The 20,582-nt window shown below is 42.3% G+C and overlaps 1 protein-coding gene across 2 annotated transcripts in view; it reads right to left on the reverse strand.

The window, feature by feature from the left end:
• The window catches only part of LOC115150751 (ankyrin repeat and SAM domain-containing protein 1A), a 45,967-nt gene extending 27,552 nt beyond the window's left edge, over positions 1-18,415 (reverse strand). The window contains exons 1-3 of one of the 2 annotated variants that reach the window (XM_029694373.1): positions 18,122-18,415; positions 16,109-16,574; positions 10,194-10,263 (exon numbers count right to left, since the gene is read on the reverse strand). In XM_029694373.1, coding sequence (XP_029550233.1) covers positions 10,194-10,263; positions 16,109-16,399 — 361 coding nt within the window. In that variant the 5' untranslated portion in view covers positions 16,400-16,574; positions 18,122-18,415. Of the gene's footprint in view, positions 1-10,193; positions 10,264-16,108; positions 16,742-18,121 lie in introns of those variants that run through there. The other variant, XM_029694372.1, reaches the window with a different exon arrangement.
• Positions 18,416-20,582: the final 2,167 nt, after the last annotated feature.

Genomic DNA, 20,582 nt, shown 5'->3' on the forward strand with positions numbered 1-20,582 from the left:
TGTTTTTAATTCCAAGATAGCTAAACCCTTGTCATAAACTCAGGGCAGTGAGAAAATAAGCTAATGAAAGCAATTGTTTAATTCACTCACAAACTTCATCTGAAAGTTTCAGTCTTAATATTTGAAACTCAAGAGCATGTTTTAGAATTGTAATCTCAGAACGAAATATGCTAACATGATTGCCATTGCTAGCTAGATAGCTAGCTAAATTGGTTGCCTAGTGAGAATCATCTTAAGAAGATATTTAAGAAGTTTGTAAGAAGATATTTGAGAGGTTCGTAAGAAAATCATGAAATCTTAAGATATTGTGGAGCAATTGCACTTACAAACAATCTTATGAACTGCTTATTTTTTTTCTTAAGAAGCTTCTTAAGTTTTAGCCTAAGAAGTGTTTTGTGAATCTGGGCCCTGTCTTTGTGACCACACATCCAAGCTAAGAGCAAGAGCTAATGCTTATAATTCATAATCAAGAACAGACAGCCCTCCTATTAGACACACTCTGAGATAGAGAGAAAGGGAGGGGGAGAGAAAAGGAGAAGACAGAAAAGAGACACACAGAAGAAGATGAATAGTGAAGGTGATGAAATGTGCATGTGGGGGAGATAAGATGGTAATGAAAAATAGGAAAGATTGGAGAACACTCATTATGTTTCCGTCAGACCCCTCTCCTTTCCCCCTTCCCCCCAAGCTTCACCCATGTCAGCTCCTTTACTATATCACTCAAACAACGCCTGTATAAAATACCAACCCTCACCACCCAATTACAGCCATTCATTTGGGACGACAACCCCTCCCAGGGACCAGCGAGCCTAATTACTGACTGACAGAGGGTCACTCCATCGCTCCTGTTACTGTTAGGGGGAACTGGGTCACCAGCTCAGCCTGGTAAATGGGTCTTGACATCCAATTTGGGCTAGTGTGCTTTGCATAGGGAAAGAGAAAGCTACCTAGGTCTAGACTTGGCTCAGAGGGAAACCAGACAGACCTATTTAGGGAGAGGTAAACGCTCTACTGCCTAGATGAAGCACTGCCTATTTTATCAGCGTGAGAGGAATGTTTGCTCCCTGTCAACACATCAACAACTCTACCAAAATGAGCCGCAGAGTTGAATTAATTCACGGGAATGGAAGACGGACTCTATTCCTTTGAACGTCAGAAGAATGGCATACACAAACTGAGCTGCAGGATGTCTCCTGTGTGTTGTTAGGAAAGCGCTCTCTCTCTCCCTGCTCCCTTTAAGCTCATTTACTCAATGCTCATGTAACAGACAATTGAAGCACCTTCAAACCACAAATGCAAACAGCACAATGCTTAAGCATTCAAAATGCCACATGGAATTGCAGGGATGTTTCTAGAGGCAACTTGGCACAGCAGTCTCATATTAAAAAATCGTATAGTTTAGAATTAATTAGCACAACTTGGCTCCAGGCCATCCCTGGGAAATGATCTATGGAGAGAGGGGGATGGGAGGAATGGGAGAGAGAGGGATGGAAGGAATGGGGGGAAATGGAGCTATTTTACAATGGTGGGATAAGGGAGGGTAGAAGAGTGACAATTTAGCTTCTCCCTCCCTCACTCATTCTCTCCCCCTCTCTCCCTTGGGGGGGGGGGGGCATTGTCCCATCCCCCTCTCTCCCCCTCTCCAAGTCCAATGACAGAGTAATAAGCCTGAGTACAATCAGGAGATAAAATCAGCAAGCTATGACTCAGCTAAATCTGTGACAGATTCCTGCTAAGTCCTCTGTATGACAAACGTAAATACAGAACTAGTCTAGTAGCACCATCTACATCAACAATATCAAGTGGTATCAAGAAATTGGGATAAAATATATATTTTTAAGTGAAGGAGTGTCACGTCCTTACCAGTATAAGGGGTTATTTGTTATTGTAGTTTGGTCAGGACGTGGCAGGTGGTGTTTGTTTAGAGTGTTTCGGGGTTTGTTGGGCTATGTTCTTTGTTAGTCTATTTCTATGTTAGTTCTAGTATATCTATTTCTATGTGGTGTTTGTTGGGTTGACCTTCAATTGGAAGCAGCTGCTCCTAGTTGCTTCTAATTGAAGGTCCTATTTAAGAGGGGTGTTTTTCTATGGGATTTTGTGGGTAGTTGTTTCTTGTTTAGCTGTGTGCCTGACAAGACTGTTATCGTCGTTATTTTTGTATACGTGTGTTTTGTTTTGGTTTCCCTTCTTTCTGCCGAATAAAAGAAGATGAGTATATACATTCCCGCTGCATTTTGGTCTAATCCCTACGACACCCGTGACAAGGAGAGGAAAAACTAAATTGCTGAGTTTCATGACAGTGGTTATGACTAATGATAATAAATTATGTATCAAGGACCATTTATGGACGTTATGACTGAGGCCTGTTCAGTGTAATGGGCACACATCATCAGAGGGAGGCATCTGTGCTGTATGATGTTATGAAAAAGACCCCAGCACAGTGAGCCTGCAGTGGGTAGCTAGCTATTTCTGCAAATTAATTCATATGATACTGTACATTAGACCCACCTACAATACATGTTACAACATTAAGCCTAAAGAGTGTCATTATCAATATGAGTTTACAAAAAATCATCATAGGAAAATTACCCATAATTCACTGAGGTACATAGTCTTATAGAGGGATCTAAGCGAGGCTGTTACGCAATGGAGATACCATATATCAAGTTGGGAATGTAATCTTAACAAATTCAGCCATTGCCAGTTGGCTTCCCCCTGAGCGCAGCCTGAAGGACAGACTCGATGAAGCAGAGCATCAATTCAGCCACAATTGAGACACAGCACAGGAAAAATGACAGTCAAGTGAGTTTTAAATTAGATTTATTTTAAAGTGTTAATACACTTCACCCCACAAAAACCCCATACAGATGACAGAAGTTGCACACACAACTAATGACACATTGGCTTGTTTCGATTTATGGGGGAAACAAATCTTCATATTATTTTTTATTTTATAGTACTTTTTTGGGGGCGGTGGGGGTAGATCAGCTTTAATATTTCAGATTGTGGGTACTATCAATTTAATTGTTTGCATCATTTCTAATCCCAATATATATATATTTTTTTATTATTTATACTTTTTCCCCCCAACCCTACCAACCCCTACCCTGATTGGAGTAAACTAACGGACAACAATTCTTCTACTGCTACTGACAGCTATTTTCATTCACATTTAAGGTACATAAATACATATATATTCCTAATTTCCTTTTTTTCAAGTTCTGGATTTTCACCCACTGCGGCCAGTCCACCAATCATTGTGATCTTAACTCCAACCCTCCGATGTCCACAGATGAACCCATCTGTCCCAGTATATTGCAATTTTGCTATTTCCTTTTGCAATACATCCCTCCATTTCACTGTGATGTCTTACGATGGTCCTGAACCTCCCTATTTGTTTGTTTTTTTACAGATATTGCCCTGAAAATAAATACTTTAACCAAGAGTATAATGATATTTCCCATTGACTGATCGTGTTTTTTCAGATCCCCTAAGGAATACAGTTTGCAGACCCTGCTATTATGGCATAACAACCATTCCTGGACCTGACTCCAAAAGCGAGCTACCGATGGACAGTACCAGAAAATATGCTCTGTTTCCTCATGGCACAAGGCTGACTGTTCAATGCCCCATATATTGAGCATTCTTTTTGGAGCAAGTATTTTATATAATAGCTTAAATTGAAACGAACAGATTTATGAATCAATTGTTGTTTTATATATCAGTTCATAGACCCGATGCCAACTTGAATTTTATACGACATTGGTATAAAACATTTTAAGTGAAACTGATACATTTTTCGATTTATACTAATCATTTTAAGCCTTTTATGACTTTTAATGGGTGGCAGAAAAACAAATTCTTTAATTTCTTCTTGAAGAAATTGTCTCTTCCAATTTTGTGGAAGAGCCGCGATGAGTTGATTAGAATTTTGTCTTATACCTTCATACACTGTTGTTAGTTGCTTGTGTGACATAATTTTACCATCCTTGTTTACACTGTTCTTCATAAATATTATACCCTCTTGTACATTTTTTCCCAATATATATACTGCTCAAAAAAATAAAGGGAACACTTAAACAACACATCCTAGATCTGAATGAAATAAATAATCTTATTAAATACTTTTTTCTTTACATAGTTGAATGTGCTGACAACAAAATCACACAAAAATAATCAATGGAAATCCAATTTATCAACCCATGGAGGTCTGGATTTGGAGTCACACTCAAAATTAAAGTGGAAAACCACACTACAGGCTGATCCAACTTTGATGTAATGTCCTTAAAACAAGTCAAAATGAGGCTCAGTAGTGTTTGTGGCCTCCACGTGCCTGTATGACCTCCCTACAATGCCTGGGCATGCTCCTGATGAGGTGGCGGATGGTCTCCTGAGGGATCTCCTCCCAGACCTGGACTAAAGCATCCGCCAACTCCTGGACAGTCTGTGGTGCAACGTGGCGTTGGTGGATGGAGTGAGACATGATGTCCCAGATGTGCTCAATTGGATTCAGGTCTGGGGAACGGGCGGGCCAGTCCATAGCATCAATGCCTTCCTCTTGCAGGAACTGCTGACACACTCCAGCCACATGAGGTCTAGCATTGTCTTGCATTAGGAGGAACCCAGGGTCAACCGCACCAGCATATGGTCTCACAAGGGGTCTGAGGATCTCATCTCGGTACCTAATGGCAGTCAGGCTACCTCTGGCGAGCACATGGAGGGCTGTGCGGCCCCCCAAAGAAATGCCACCCCACACCATGACTTACCCACCGCCAAACCGGTCATGCTGGAGGATGTTGCAGGCAGCAGAACGTTCTCCACGGCATCTCCAGACTCTGTCACGTCTGTCACGTGCTCAGTGTGAACCTGCTTTCATCTGTGAAGAGCACAGGGCGCCAGTGGCGAATTTGCCAATCTTGGTGTTCTCTGGCAAATGCCAAACGTCCTGCACGGTGTTGGCTGTAAGCACAACCCCCCACCTGTGGATGTCGGGCCCTCATACCACCCTCATGGAGTCTGTTTCTGACCGTTTCAGCAGAAACATGCACATTTGTGGCCTGCTGGAGGTCATTTTGCAGGGCTCTGGCAGTGCTTCTCCTGCTCCTCCTTGCACAAAGGCGGAGGTAGCTGTCCTGCTGCTGGGTTGTTGCCCTCCTACGGCCTCCTCCATGTCTCCTGATGTACTGGCCTGTCTCCTGGTAGCGCCTCCATGCCCTGGACACTACGCTGACAGACACAGCAAACCTTCTTGCCACAGCTCGCATTGATGTGCCATCCTGGATGAGCTGCAGTACCTGAGCCACTTGTGTGGGTTGTAAGACTCTGTCTTATGCTACCACTAGAGTGAAAGCACCGCCAGCATTCAAAAGTGACCAAAACATCAGCCAGGAAGCATAAGAACTGAGAAGTGGTCTGTGGTCTGTGGTCCCCACCTGCAGAACCACTCCTTTATTGGGGGTGTCTTGATAATTGCCTATAATTTCCACCTGTTGTCTATTCCATTTGCACAACAGCATGTGAAATTTATTGTCAATCAGTGTTGCTTCCTAAGTGGACAGTTTGATTTCACAGAAGTGTGATTGACTTGGAGTTACTTTGTGTTGTTTAAGTGTTCCCTTTATTTTTTTGAACAGTGTACAATACCATTCAAAAGTTCGGGGTCACTTAGAAATGTCCTTGTTTTTGAAAGAAATATCGACATTTTTGGTCATTAAAATAACATCAAATTGATCAGAAATACAGTGTAGGCATTGTTAATGTTGTAAATGACCATTGTACCTAGAAACGGCAGTTTTTTATGGAATATCTACATAGGCGAACAGAGGCCCATTATCAGCAACCATCACTCCTGTGTTCCAATGGCACGTTGTGTTAGCTACTCCAAGTTTATCATTTTAAAAGGCTAATTGATCATTAGAAAACCATTTTGCAATTATGTTAGCACAGCTGAAAACTGTTGTTCTGATTTTCACCAAAGCCCCATATACTACCCACCACTGCGACCTGTACGCTCTCGTTGGCTGGCCCTCGCTTCAAACTCGTCGCCAAACCCACTGGCTCCAGGTCATCTACAAGACCCTGCTAGGTAAAGTCCCCCCTTATCTCAGCTCGCTGGTCACCATAGCAGCACCCACCTGTAGCACGCGCTCCAGCAGGTATATCTCACTGGTCACCCCCAAAGCCAATTCCTCCTTCGGCCGCCTCTCCTTCCAGTTCTCTGCTGCCAATGACTGGAACGAACTACAAAAATCTCTGAAACTGGAAACACTTATCTCCCTCACTAGCTTTAAGCACCAGCTGTCAGAGCAGCTCACAGATTACTGCACCTGTACATAGCCCATCTATAATTTAGCCCAAACAACTACCTCTTTCCCTACTGTATTTATTTATTTATTTAGCTCCTTTGCACCCCATTATTTCTATTTCTGAATTGCACTTTCTTCCACTGCAAATCTACCATTCCAGTGTTTTACTTGCTATATTGTATGCACTTCGCCACGATGGCCGTTTTTGCCTTTACCTCCCTTATCTCACCTCATTTGCTCACATTGTATATAGACTTATTTTTCCACTGTGTTATTGACTGTATGTTTGTTTTACTCCATGTGTAACTCTGTGTTGTTGTATGTGTCAAACTGCTTTGCTTTATCTTGGCCAGGTCGCAATTGTAAATCAGAACTTGTTCTCAACTAGTCTACCTGGTTAAATAAAGGTGAAAAAAAAAATATATATATATTTTTTCTATCAATAGATTGGAGTTTAGCTATATTATTAGCTGTAATATTAGATATGCCTTTTCTGGAGGATGAAATTGAAATTGTACCCAACTCTGTATGACTTATTTTTAAAAGGACGATACTTTAAACAGGGATCCATTGTCAATCCACCTAAAAATGTAAGTTTTCATCTGCAAAAAGGCAAAGAGCCCAATCTTAAACAATGGATGGGCCTCTCTTAGTCGAAAACCAGTTTGGATTTAGATACAATGTTGGTACAATGGAGGCTTTATGAGAGAGATTTAAAGCCTTAATATCAAAACTCCTTTTCATTATGTAAATATGCTCGTTTAACTTAATCTGGTTTGCCATTCCAAGTAAAGTGAATTTTTTTTTTGTTCTCGCATGGTTTGAAAAGGACTCTCCTGGAGTCATTAGAGCCATGAAGAAATATGTAAACTGTGATATCACTAGAGAATTAATCAGGGTAATCTTGCTGTAAATGGATAGGTGTTTCCCTCACCACGGTTTCAAGATTCTATCCATTTTGCTAATTTTTCTATCAAAATGTATTGATGCAACTTCGCTCAACTTTTCCAGGATATGTACACCAAGCACATCCACCAATTTAATTGTAATTTTTTATTTCACCTTTATTTAACCAGGTAGGCTAGTTGAGAACAAGTTCTCATTTACAACTGCGACCTGGCCAAGATAAAGCAAAGCAGTGTGAGACAGACAACAACACAGAGTTACACATGGAATAAACAATAAACAAGCCAATAACACAATAAACAAGTCAATGACACAGTAGAAAAAAAGAAAGTCTGTATACAGCGGGGGGGAAAAGTATTTGATCCCCTGCTGATTTTGTACGTTTGCCCACTTACAAAGAAATGATCAGTCTATCATTTTAATAGTAGGTTTATTTGAACAGTGAGAGACAGAATAACAACAAAAAAATCCAGAAAAACGCATGTCAAAAATGTGATAAAATGATTTACATTTTAATGAGGGAAATAAGTATTTGACCCCTCTGCAAAACATGGTTTAGTACTTGGTGGCAAAACCCTTGTTGGCAATCACAGAGGTCAGATGTTTCTTGTAGTTGGCCACCAGGTTTGCACACATCTCAGGGATTTTGTCCCACTCCTCTTTGCAGATCTTCTCCAAGTCATTAAGGTTTCGAGGCTGACATTTGGCAACTCGAACCTTCAGCTCCCTCCACAGATTTTCTATGGGATTAAGGTCTGGAGACTGGCTAGGCCACTCTAGGACCTTAATGTGCTTCTTCTTGAGCCACTCCTTTGTTGCCTTGGCCGTGTGTTTTGGGTCATTGTAATGCTGGAATACCCATCCACGACCCGTTGTCAATGCCCTGGCTGAGGGAAGGAGGTTCTCACCCAAGATTTGACGGTACATGGCCCCATCCATCCGCCCTTTGATGCTGTGAAGTTGTCCTGTCCCCTTAGCAGAAAAACACCCCCAAAGCATAATGTTTCCACCTCCATGTTTGACGGTGGAGATGGTGTTCTTGGGGTCATAGGCAGCATTCCTCCTCCTCCAAACACGGCGAGTTGAGTTGATGCCAAAGAGCTCCATTTTGGTCTCATCTGACCACAACACTTTCACCAGTTGTCCTCTGAGTCATTCAGATGTTCATTGGCAGACTTCAGACGGGCCTGTATATGTATTCTTGAGCAGGGGGAGCTTGCGGGCGCTGCAGGATTTCAGTTCTTCACGGCGTAGTGTGTTACCAATTGTTTTCTTGGTGACTATGGTCCCAGCTGCCTTGAGATCATTGACAAGATCCTCCCGTGTAGTTCTGGGCTGATTCCTCACCGTTCTCATGATCATTGCAACTCCACGAGGTGAGATCTTGCATGGAGCCCCAGGTCGAGGGATATTGACAGTTCTTTTGTGTTTCTTCCATTTGCGAATAATCACACCAAATGTTGTCACCTTCTCACCAAGCTGCTTGGCGATGGTCTTGTAGCCCATTCCAGCCTTGTGTAGGTCTACAATCTTGTCCCTGACATCCTTGGAGAGCTCTTTGGTCTTGGCCATGGTGGAGAGTTTGGAATCTGATTGATTGATTGCTTCTGTGGACAGGTGTCTTTTATACAAGTAACAAACTGAGATTAGGAGCGCTCCCTTTAAGAGTGTGGTCCTAATCTCAGCTCGTTACCTGTATAAAAGACACCTGGGAGCCAGAAATCTTTCTGATTGAGAGGGGGTCAAATACTTATTTCCCTCATTAAAATGCAAATCAATTTATAACATTTCTGGCATGCGTTTTTCTGGATATTTTTGTTGTTATTCTGTCTCTCACTGTTCAAATAAACCTACCATTAAAATTATAGACTGGTCCTTTCTTTGTCAGTGGGCAAACGTACAAAATCAGCAGGGGATCAAATACTTTTTTCCCTCTCTGTAGAGATGTCGTCCCTGTGACTGACAGACCCCCCCACCCCCTACACATGGATCCTAGAGCCCTTAAGAGGTTGGGACACTTGAGAAGAGCACAAAGTGCCACTTACAGAACAAAACCAGTTTAGTAGCCATAAGCATGTCTAACCCTTTCGCCTCGGTTATACTGTCTGTAATTATATAATTTTTATACGCATACATTAATTCCTTTCCATAATTGAAAAATAATAATGTAGGCACTTCCTACAAAGGATTGTTATCTTTATCAAGGACAAGCAGTAGAAAATCAATATTTAGGCATGCAGATATTATTTATTTTATATAACAGCTTGTGATTCCATCCTTTATGGTCCCTAACATCATTACCCTATAGAAACGGCTGTTTGATGGATACAAGCACACGCCCCATCCACACATACACATCTACACCTCTCCCCTTCCACCAATACTCCCACCTACACACTCACACAGGCCCTCACGCACACACATACACAAACAGTTGTTCCATCCCCAGAGCCTAGCTCAAGAGTAGACTTGCTATGTGAATGCATATACCATTGTAGTTGTTTGAGAGGCTTAACAAAATTGAGCAGGGATGGGAAGATTTGATAAGCAATGTATATTCCTGGCTGATGGAGCTTGGATACCCCCCTTCCCCCAACACACACTCATGCTGGTCCCCTGTGGAGACCCTTTTACCGCGGCACCCCCTGTGCAGTCAGACCATTATGATGCTGTGCCGCCAAGGCCACAGTATTCTGCCCCCTCCCTGATTGTCAGAGTGTGACCATCCCCCAAAGGGTTACTGCAGCCAGTGTTGCCAGCACTGCCATTACCTTGGTGGGGTACTCCACCACAATTCCCACCGGCTATCATTTATGTCTTAGATAATAGGGTTGTTGGCTGTTAGTGAGACTGTACAGCGAAGACACATTCTACCTGTAATGATGTAAAGGTTAACCCTTTACCAGAAAACTCTATCACAAGGCTGACATATAGCTTACTGCAGCATTTACCTACAAGACAATGCAAATAAATAACATTTACCTGGGGATACGCACTGCTTGTCATTGGACGATTCGATGCCTGCTCCAATCAGGTTCATTATCTTGTCAATCTGAGGAGGAGGAGCAGAACAAACCAGATATGGTTACCCCAAGATTCAACAATAGCAGTATTAAACGTATTCATCCTTTCCATAACACAAGTAAACATAATATAGTATATTTTCAGTGTCTGTAACCTTACCCTTTACTGCTAACATTTCTTAAGACAGGCCAAATCATTGATTAATAAGCTTCAACATTTGCTCATACATCTTGTGTCTGTCTGTTTACAGACAGTATAATGTTGATTGAACATGGAGGCTGACTGAGGAGGAGGGCTGAAAATGGAGGAGGGTTGTTTAAGAGTAACATGCTGACCACACCGCTCGTGTCTCATGTGCGAGCGTTACAAAATAAATGTACACAAACATGTTATTCAATCATTGCTCCCACACTGCTCGCGCGCATCAACAAGTGTCTATGTAGCCAGGCGCTAAAATATAACTTTTTTCTATTTGTGGCACTTGACGTGCTGCAAGTCCCGCCTCACCCATCTCCTCATTGGTTTTTATGAGCATATTCCCACATGGGTGATTGAAAAATGAACTGAGGTCCACACTCCAGTCCAGCTGGTGGTGGTAATGCACCTTAAAGTTGGTTGCCAACTGCCATACAAAGTCCAATGAAGAAGAAGAATCCTAAAGGAGAGATTACTAGAAACAAACTCGGTTTACTCTTTATCTGTGGATTAATTGTCAGGGTAGAGGACCTTGTGCATTTCAGGTAAAATAACAACCCAATGTTTATATCCCAGGACAAATTAGCTAGCAACAGCAAGTAGCTAGTTAAATTGCCATAAATGTTTAATGCTTTTCAACCTGCCACCAAATTAATATAGTTGGTTCAGAGTTCATTTTGATATTCCAACCTGCGTGTCCTGATTGCGTCTGGTGTGGGTGGACAAAATCAACATGCGCGTGATGGTGCACGCGGACGCACGTGCGCAAGCGGTCTGGTCAGCATTTACACAAAAATGTTGGTAGCGTTTTAATGGTCATTCACACTCCCTCCACCACTCAGCAAAAACACAGCAGGGTAATAGGGTCACTCACAATTTAAAGCATTTGAACCTTGTGTGCACGAAGCCCAGGGGAAAGTGGCAGGCCAAATAGCTTAAGCTCTCTGCAAAATGACCTTTATGAGATTAAATAAGGCTCTCTGCCCCATCTCTGAACAGAAAGGGAAAACATGCAGTATACAGAGAGAAACAACAAGCCTGCCTGGAGGTTAACACAGAACAATACAGCACATCATGGACCTAAAACCTCTTCTCTCTTGGAAAAGAATGGATCAAAAAGTATCTTATAAAAGCAAAGTCAAGAAGAATATTGCAGTAATATTGTACAATTCAGCCTTGTATTTTTGCGTGAGAATTGGTGTGACATTCTCCAGCACCCTTTCCTCTTGACAGACTGGGATTATGGGAAGAGAGCTTCTCAGAGCCATGGAGGGAGCTAACTGTACACTAACTGTTCAAGTGGTAGCTAATGCCATAATACAGTTCTATCCTGTGATTAAATCTGTATTTTCTACAACTATGAGAGGATGAAAATCTGAATTTGCTTTCACTAATTACACTGAAGACAAAGAAAGGGCTATTTAATGCAATATTTAGTATTTGAGAAGTCCTATGCATTTTGCTAGTGGCATCAACACTCAGGAAAAGCCTTGATTCATTTAGAAGTCAGACACGTGGGAAGCATGGCAGCTCCCTCCAGCGATACAGACCTCCCATATTCCACTTTGAATTAACCCAGTTACATTCTATATCACACACTTACCAGCACCACATTGCCCATAGTGCACCTTATCTCGTCCCAAAAGCTGCTTTTTGAGGAATTCCATCTCATTACAATTAAAGAGGTAGATTATTTCAGCCTGAGAGTAATACAATGAAGGCTACATAACTGTCCCACATCATCACACTTTCCAGATGTACAGGACATCAGTTGAGAACAAATCGGTGGAAAATGTGTACAAAAAACTAGTCAGTGTAACCATCATAATGCATCACATAATAGATGATGTTTCAAACTGAATTGTGAATTGTCTTACAGTAGAATGCACATATGCACTATTTTCCAGTAAGCTCTTGAGTGGCAAGCCTTTGATTAGTACGACAGTGAGTGGGAATAATCAAGTATGGTGACCACAAAGAAATATATATTATAGCACAGTTATGAAGTCAAGGGCCTGTTGATGGACTCTGTTAAATCAATTGTTCTCTTCTTAAAAGTGATCAGACTGTATTCAGATGGGATCTATATGCTAATCCTCTTACTGGGCACTTCAATCTCTGCTGCTGATGCCATGCTGCTGTCACAGTGTTCTGTTACCCACATCAACGACCCAGGGAGAAGACCTGTTGGGAAGCTTACCCTAACCAGGGCCTCTCATGGGTCTATCGCTCAGGATTAAATCTGTATAGTAATGTATAGTGTCCACATTATTTTTAATGGGAATTCAACTCATTTAAGACAGTCAAGACACAGCCATTAATTTAGCTAAGTCCCCATATGAACAAAAGTTAATTAGTTAATTATACACTCATCTGTGTAGATCATGACGAATCACTGTCAGCTATAAGCTTTGAGCTGGATAGCCATTAAACTACTTTACCAATTTGCAATTAGGAGCCTGGACTGTAAATCCCTTTGCCAGATTGAATAGCAACCGCTCTTTATGGAACTTTTCTCCTGCCTTTCTCAGTATCTAGGCACAATAACAATGTGTGGTCCATAAGTATTGCCTTTTCACTGCAGGTACACTACCGTTCAAAAGTTTGAGGTCACTTAGAAATGTCCTTGTTTTTGAAAGAAAAGCTATTTTTTGTCCATTAAAATAACATCAAATTGATCAGAAATACAGTGTAGACATTGCTAATGTTGTAAATGACTATTGTAGCTGGAAACGGCAGATTTTTTATGGAATATCTACAAAGGCGTACAGAGGCCCATTGTCAGCTATCATCACTCCTGTGTTCCTCTGTCCAGTGTCTGTGTTCTTCTGCCTATCTTAATCTTTTCTTTTTATTGGCCGGTCTGAGATATGGCTTTTTCTTTGCAACTCTGCCTAGAAGGCCAGCATCCCGGAGTTGCCTCTTCACTGTTGACGTTGAGACTGGTGTTTTGCGGGTACTATTTAATGAAGCTGCCAGTTGAGGACTTGTGAGGCATCTGTTTCTCAAACTAGACACTCTAATGTACTTGTCCTCTTACTCAGTTGTGCACCGGAGCCTCCCAGTCCGCTTTCTATTCTGGTTAGAGACAGTTTGCGCTGTTCTGTGAAGAGAGTAGTACACAGCATTGTAAGAGATCTTCAGTTTCTTGGCAATTTCTCGCATGGAATAGCCTTCATTTCTCAGATCAAGAATAGACTGACGAGTTTCAGATGAAAGTTCTTTGTTTCTGGCCATTTTGAGCCTGTAATCGAACCCACAAATGCTGATGCTCCAGATACTCAACTAGTCTAAAGAAGGCCAGTTTTATTGCTTCTTTAATCAGGACAACAGTTTTCATCTGTGCTAACATAATTGCAAAAGGGTTTTCTAATGATCAATTAGCCTTTTAAAATGATAAACTTGGATTGCACAATGTGCCATTGGAACACAGGACTGATGGTTGCTGATAATGGGCCTCTGTACGCCTATGTAGATATTCCATAAAAATTCAGACGTTTCCAGCAACAATATTAATTTAGAACATTAACATTGTCTACACTGTATTTCTAATCAATTTGATGTTATTTTAATGGACAATTTTTTTTTGCTTTTCTTTAAAAAATAAGGACATTTCTAAGTGACCCCAAACTTTTGAACTGTAGTGTATATTACACATGAATGGTGAAGTTTAGCCATCAGGAGGTAATATGAGGCAGGGATTAAACCAGATTGGTATGTAACAGGATCACTAACTCAGGACAGGCCACAGTACAGACTAATAGACTGATGGTGGAACCAAGAGGACACCTCAAAGACGAGTTTTTTTATGGATCTCATTGTCATTCCTGTTTCACCTTTGGAATATGTTCACAGCTGAACTGCCCATTGGCTCCATGCCTAGATGACGAGAGGAGAGACTTTTATTCAGATGTTCAATCAAGCATGTTTGCTCACATGCCCGACACAGTCTGCTCTCTGTCAGTCTGGCGCAGTGGGATGGGGACATCAGGTGGATGTGTTTCGCTGGGTGAGCCAATGCAGACCCAATCTGTCAGGTGAGTTTGTCAAACTAGATATTATAAATAGATCACTGCCCCAGCTAGCCACATAAATTATGAAATGACTTAAACCAGCATATGTGCTGAACATGTTAGTCTTTCCAAGCTGAAATTACTTTCAGCCAGCTTCCCAATAGACTAGAGCAATGTTAACACAATGAGGGAAATGGACGAGAACATGCCACAATACACTTATACGCACGCATGAGCAAACATACACTACAACCACAATCATCTCTCTGATATAAAAAGGTAATTTGAAGTACGCTCACTAATGAATGGAGATATTCAAAGTATCACTAATGAATGGAGATATTCAGAGTATCACTAATGAGTGGAGGTATGGAGATATGCAATCTTTAACATGTCTGGTTTGGACACTTGTGCCTTTAAAGAATTTAACAAATGTACTCAAGATGTAAAGCTGTTGATAATAGATGTCATCATACCTGTCATTAGCATACCGTGTGATGATCCCTTGCTTGCTAGAGTGCTTTCCCGCATGGAGGACCACTCTTATGCTTAAATGTCCTCAATATAACCCTTACATCAAATCAAATAAATGGGACAAGCATAGGGCGGGCTAATGACAAGAAATTACAAATATACCGATAAATGACTTCAGACAATTATGAACAGTGTGTGTGTGTGTGTGTGTGTGTGTGTGTGTGTGTGTGTGTGTGTGTGTGTGTGTGTGTGTGTGTGTGTGTGTGTGTGTGTGTGTGTGTGTGTGTCGACCGCTGGCTTTGTCTCTCCCTGTGTGTGTGTGTGTGTGCGTGCGTGTGTGTGTGTAATAGACCCGGGCTCTGGACTGTCTGAGGGGGACGGGCCGTTGTTAAGCTCCTTATGAGTATGTCTGAGTAAGTATTTGTTCCTCCGTCCTATCCCCCATCCTGCTCCAAATGAATCCCTAAAATCTACACGAGAAACAGACACACGGGGGCAGCTGCAAAACAGGATGCCCTTGAGAACAGGACACCCCACCCAGCAGGGCCTGAGTAAACAGTACTGTCAGGGAGCAGAGAAGAGAGGGGAGAGCAGAGAGAGGGCCGGGGAACTAGGGAATAACAGGGGGAATGGCCAAGGGGGGAGACTGCTGAGCCAAAAGAGGCAATAACCTCTATCTAGACTAGAGTTCAGCACAATGCATCTTTAGACCAGGATGGAATCTGTATACATACAGTAAGTGCTGAGGCTGGGGCTGCGGCCTGCATTAGCCTTCCAGAGAGCAGGAGAAACAGTGGGAACAGGGGAGACATTGAACCATGCATGGGCTGACCCCTGGAAAGCAGTCTGGCTGTATCTAGAGTGACAGTCCAAGCCCAATTAGCCTTTTGTGCCAGGGCTGCTATGGGGTATGGGGTATTGGTGGGAGTGATCAGGCCACTCATGCGTTCAGCATTTGCCTGCAGGCATTCTGCAGTGACTGTATAGGTAAAGTCAGCGCCACTGCTGCCCCTTCCCCTCCTGCCTCTCACTCTTCTTCCTTCCTCTCTTTATCCCTCATTACAATACTCCCCCTCCTTTACCTCGAGCCCCTATAGGAGTTAAAAAGCTCTATTGGTAGCCTATCTATGCATTAACTCTCCCAGTGTCAATCCCTGCCTCTCCTCCCACCCAGAGAGCCCAGAGTATTACCTCATCCCACTCTGAGGCGAAGGAGGGTGATCTCTCCATCCGTTTTTTCCCAGAGCTGCAGTTGGTCACAGACTCACAGTGGCCATTCAGACCCCCATCCTCCTCACTCAGGGAAGATACAAAAAGGTCTGAGTCTGACTTGGAGAGGCTGCGAGTCAGCTTCAGGTCCACCGGAGGCCTCAGCCTGACTGGAGGTACAGCTACAGCACCTGGTGACTCCCATGCCTTTGCCTTGGCAGTGTGGACAACCGTGGCATAGATGGGATCAGCGTCCAAGAGGGAGGCTGACATGACTGTTGAGCTGCCTGTGTGGCAGTGTTAGAATCTTAGCCTCCCTGTTCTCAGGCCTCAGGCAGCAGTTTCTCCTCCTATTCCAGCGGCCACTGGTAAGAGTAGAAAGTCCTGTAAAACACTGCAGGATCCAGGAGTCTCAGTCTGTGCCGAATTGTTGTTTTCTGGGTGAATTCTGAGAAAAAGCCAGACAGAAGGGATGATGTAAGAAACTGTGTGACAGAAAATCACCTACTACATCCATTCCTGTTTAAAATATATAAAATCTATTCCTGTTTAAAACATGACATCTATTCCTGTTTAGGGAAAGGGAGTATGTAAAAGAGAGGCTTGCTGCTATGTGTGTCCATGGCTCAGATACAATCATCAGGCGCCACCCACTAGTTGTATCCGGCTGCCCTCCCCTTAGTGACTGCTGCCTCAAAGAGTCTTTTTTTTCATGTTTTCCTTCCCCTCCCTGCATGTCTCTCTCTTGATTTTGCTCTCTCTCTTCCTCCTTTCTTATTCTTAACTAACATAGTATTGTTCAAATGGATTTTAAACAAACATGGCTAGAGAGACTATTCCCGACAGGACATACACAGAGTTTACAAAACATTAGGAACACTTTCCTAATATTGAGTTGCACCCCCTTTTGCCCTCAGAACAGCCTCAATTCATCAGGGCATGGACTCTACAAGGTGTTGAAAGCATTCCACAGGGATGCTGGCCCATGTTGACTCCAATGCTTCCCACAGATGTGTCAAGTTGTCTGGATGTCCTTTGGGTGGTGGACCATTCTTGATACACACAGGAAACTGTTGAGCGAGAAAAAGCCTGTAGCGTTGCAGTCTTTTTGTCTTGCCCATCCACCCTCTGAATGACACACATACTGTACACAATCCATGTCTCAATTGTGTCAAGGCTTAAAAATCCTTATTTAACCTGTCTCCTCCCCTTCATCTACACTGATTAAAGTGGATTAAACAAGTGACATCAATAAGGGATGATAACGTTCACTTAGATTCACCTGGTCAATCTATGGCAGGTGTTCTTAATGTTTGTATTCTCAGTGTATGACTGAAAGTAGACACTAGAGTGAAAAAACAGGAGGAAAATCCCAAAACACACACGCACACACACACATTGGTTTTACTATCCAAGTGGGCAAGAAAACATTTATTCCCATTCAAAATCTTATTTTCCCTAACCCCTAACCATAACCCTTAACCTAACCCTAACCCTAACCCCAAACCCCTAACCCTAACCCTTAAACTAAAGCTAACCCTAACCCTAACTCCTAACCCTAAACCTAACCCCTATGCCTAAAATAACCTTGTCAGAATCTTCCTTGTTTTACTATCCTTGTGAGGTCTTTTGGAACCCAAAATGATAGTAAAGTTAGACCACACACACACACACACATACACACACACACATATACATACAGACACAGAGAGAGAGATAAAGAAAGAAAGAAAGAAAGAAAGAAAGAAAGAAAGAAAAGGATCCCAATAAGGCACTAGAATAGAATCAGATTTCAAATTTTTCAAGAATCGAGCTGCTTTTGACTGTTCTAAAATGGATGCTCTCTCTGTGCTTGTTATTCTAAAACTCATCAAACACAGCGACAGTTAGTAAGTAATTTGACAGTTAGTACTTCATTAAAAAACAGCTGCTTACAGGAACTGTAATAGCTTTCAAAAGACCATGTGAAATCCCCATTCATAAGCTTTCCCATACCTGCAAACTTTGTCTTGACTGTATCCTGAGAGGAGCTGCCGTCCCGTTCTTCGCCTGTACTCTGACTCCCTATCGGAGGACTTAGTCTGTCCTGTCCTGATCCGTGGTGGGGATCTAAGGCCTGGCCTAATTCAGACTGACAGCTGGGGTGCCTGCCTGTTCAGAGGGAGGGTTGTCTGGGAGTATTCCTCCACCACAATGTGTGCTGTTCCACTGGGTCTTGGATAAGCCCCTGCATGAATTAGTAGAGTATATTTTCTAGTCAAGATATTTGCTCCATTAGGCATTGCAATGGTTAAAATGGACAAACAGACTTGATGACTTGAGAAGAATGCTGTACAGATCCCACACACTCTCAAATACTGAGCAGTCTATTCATCAGGGGTGGATTCTGACAAAGGGCTCTCTTTTAAGGCGTGCTTAGCATTCAGCAGTGCCCACTGTTCTGCACTGTGTACGCCTGCCCTGTAGTACCCTCAGCCAGCCAAGTCCCTGGCCTGCCCACCTCTTCCCTTTGGGTAGGGCTGGTATGTACAGTACAGTTGAAGTCGGAAGTTTACATACACCTTAGCCAAATACAGTTTTTCACAATTGCTGACATTTAATCCTAGTAAAAAGTCCCTGTCTTAAGTCAGTTAGGATCACCACTTTATTTTAAGAATGTGAAATGTCAGAATAATAGTAGAGAGAATGATTTATTTCAGCTTTTATTTCTTTCATCACTTTCCCAGTGGGTCAGAAGTTTACATACACTCAATTAGTATTTGGTAGCATTGCCTTTAAATTGTTTAACTTGGGTCAAATGTTTCGTTGAGCATTCCACAACCTTCCCACAATAAATTGGGTGAATTTTAGGCCATTCCTCCTGACATAGCTGGTATAACTGAGTCAGGTCTGTAGGCCTCCTTGCTCGCACACACTTTTTCAGTTCTGCCCACAAATGTTATATTGGATTGAGGTCAGGGCTTTGTGATGGCCACTCCAATACCTTGACTTTGTTGTCCTTAAGCCATTTTGCCACAACTTTGGAAGTATGCTTGGGGTCATTGTCCATTTGGAAGACCAAGCTTTAACTTCCTGACTGATGTCTTGAGATGTTGCTTCAATATATCCACATAATTTTCCTGCCTCATGATGCCATCTATTTTGTGAAGTGCACCAGTCCCTCCTGCAGCAAAGCATCCCCACAACATGATGCTGCTACCCCCGTGCTTCACGGTTGGGATGGAGGTATTTGGCTTGCAAGCCTCCCCCTTTTCCCCCCAAACATAACAATGGTCATTATATCCAAACAGTCCTATTTTTATTTCATCAGACCAGAGGATATTTCTCCAAAAAGTACGATCTTTGGCCCCATGTGCAGTTGCAAACCGTAGTCTGGCTTTTTTATTCCGGTTTTGGAGCAGTGGCTTCTTCCTTGCTGAGCTGCCTTTCAGGTTATGTCAATATAGGACTCGTTTTACTGTGGATATAGATACTTTTGTACCTGTTTCTGCCAGCATCTTCACACGGTCCTTTGTTGTTGTTCTGGGATTGGTTAGCACTGTTCACACCAAAGTACGTTCATCTCTAGGAGACAGAAAGCATCTCCTTCCTGAGCTGTATGATGGCTGCGTGGTCCCATTGTGTTTATACTTGCGTACTATTGTTTGTACAAATGAACGTGGTACCTTCAGGCGTTTGGAAATTGCTCCCAAGGATGAACCAAACTTGTGGATGTCTACAATGTTTTTTCTGAGGTATTTTGATTTTCCCATGATGTCAAGCAAAGAGGCACTGAATTTGAAGGTAGGCCTTGAAATACATCCACAGGTACACCTCCAATTGACTCAAATTATGTCAATTAGCCTATCAGAAGCTTCTAAAGCCATAACATCATTTTATGGACATTTCCAAGCTGTTTAAAGGCACAGTCAACTTAGTGTATGTAAACTTCTGACCCACTGGAATTGTGATACAGTGAATTATAAGTGAAATAATCTGTCTGTAAACAATTGTGGGAAAAATGACTTGTGTCATGCCCAAAGTAGATGTCCTAACCGACTTGCCAAAACTATAGTTTGTTAACAAGAAATTTGTGGAGTGGTTGAAAAACGAGTTTTAATGACTCCAACATTGGTGTATGTAAACTTCCGACTTCAACTGTAAATGACAACTTCAGACTAATGACAAAAAAATCTGAGGTGTAAAAAAACAAAGAATTCATAACCATTATACGAATTTAGAAAGGTTCTGGATGTATAATAAATGTTTACAGAGATGTAATGATGCCTTAACGGTATATTAGAGGAACTACAACAAGAAGAAATACATCTGCTCCATCATCTGGCTGCAGAACCCCAGGGCAGAGATGATGACTCATGAACACGGTCCTCCAACCAAGCAAAGCACTGCCAGCAAACACAGCAGCACCATGTTGTAAACACATGCAATGCAAGCACCTCTCCGTGTTTCAGTTTGT

This window comes from Salmo trutta, chromosome 16, assembly GCF_901001165.1.
Source record: "Salmo trutta chromosome 16, fSalTru1.1, whole genome shotgun sequence".
NCBI classification, from domain to species: Eukaryota; Metazoa; Chordata; class Actinopteri; order Salmoniformes; family Salmonidae; genus Salmo; species Salmo trutta.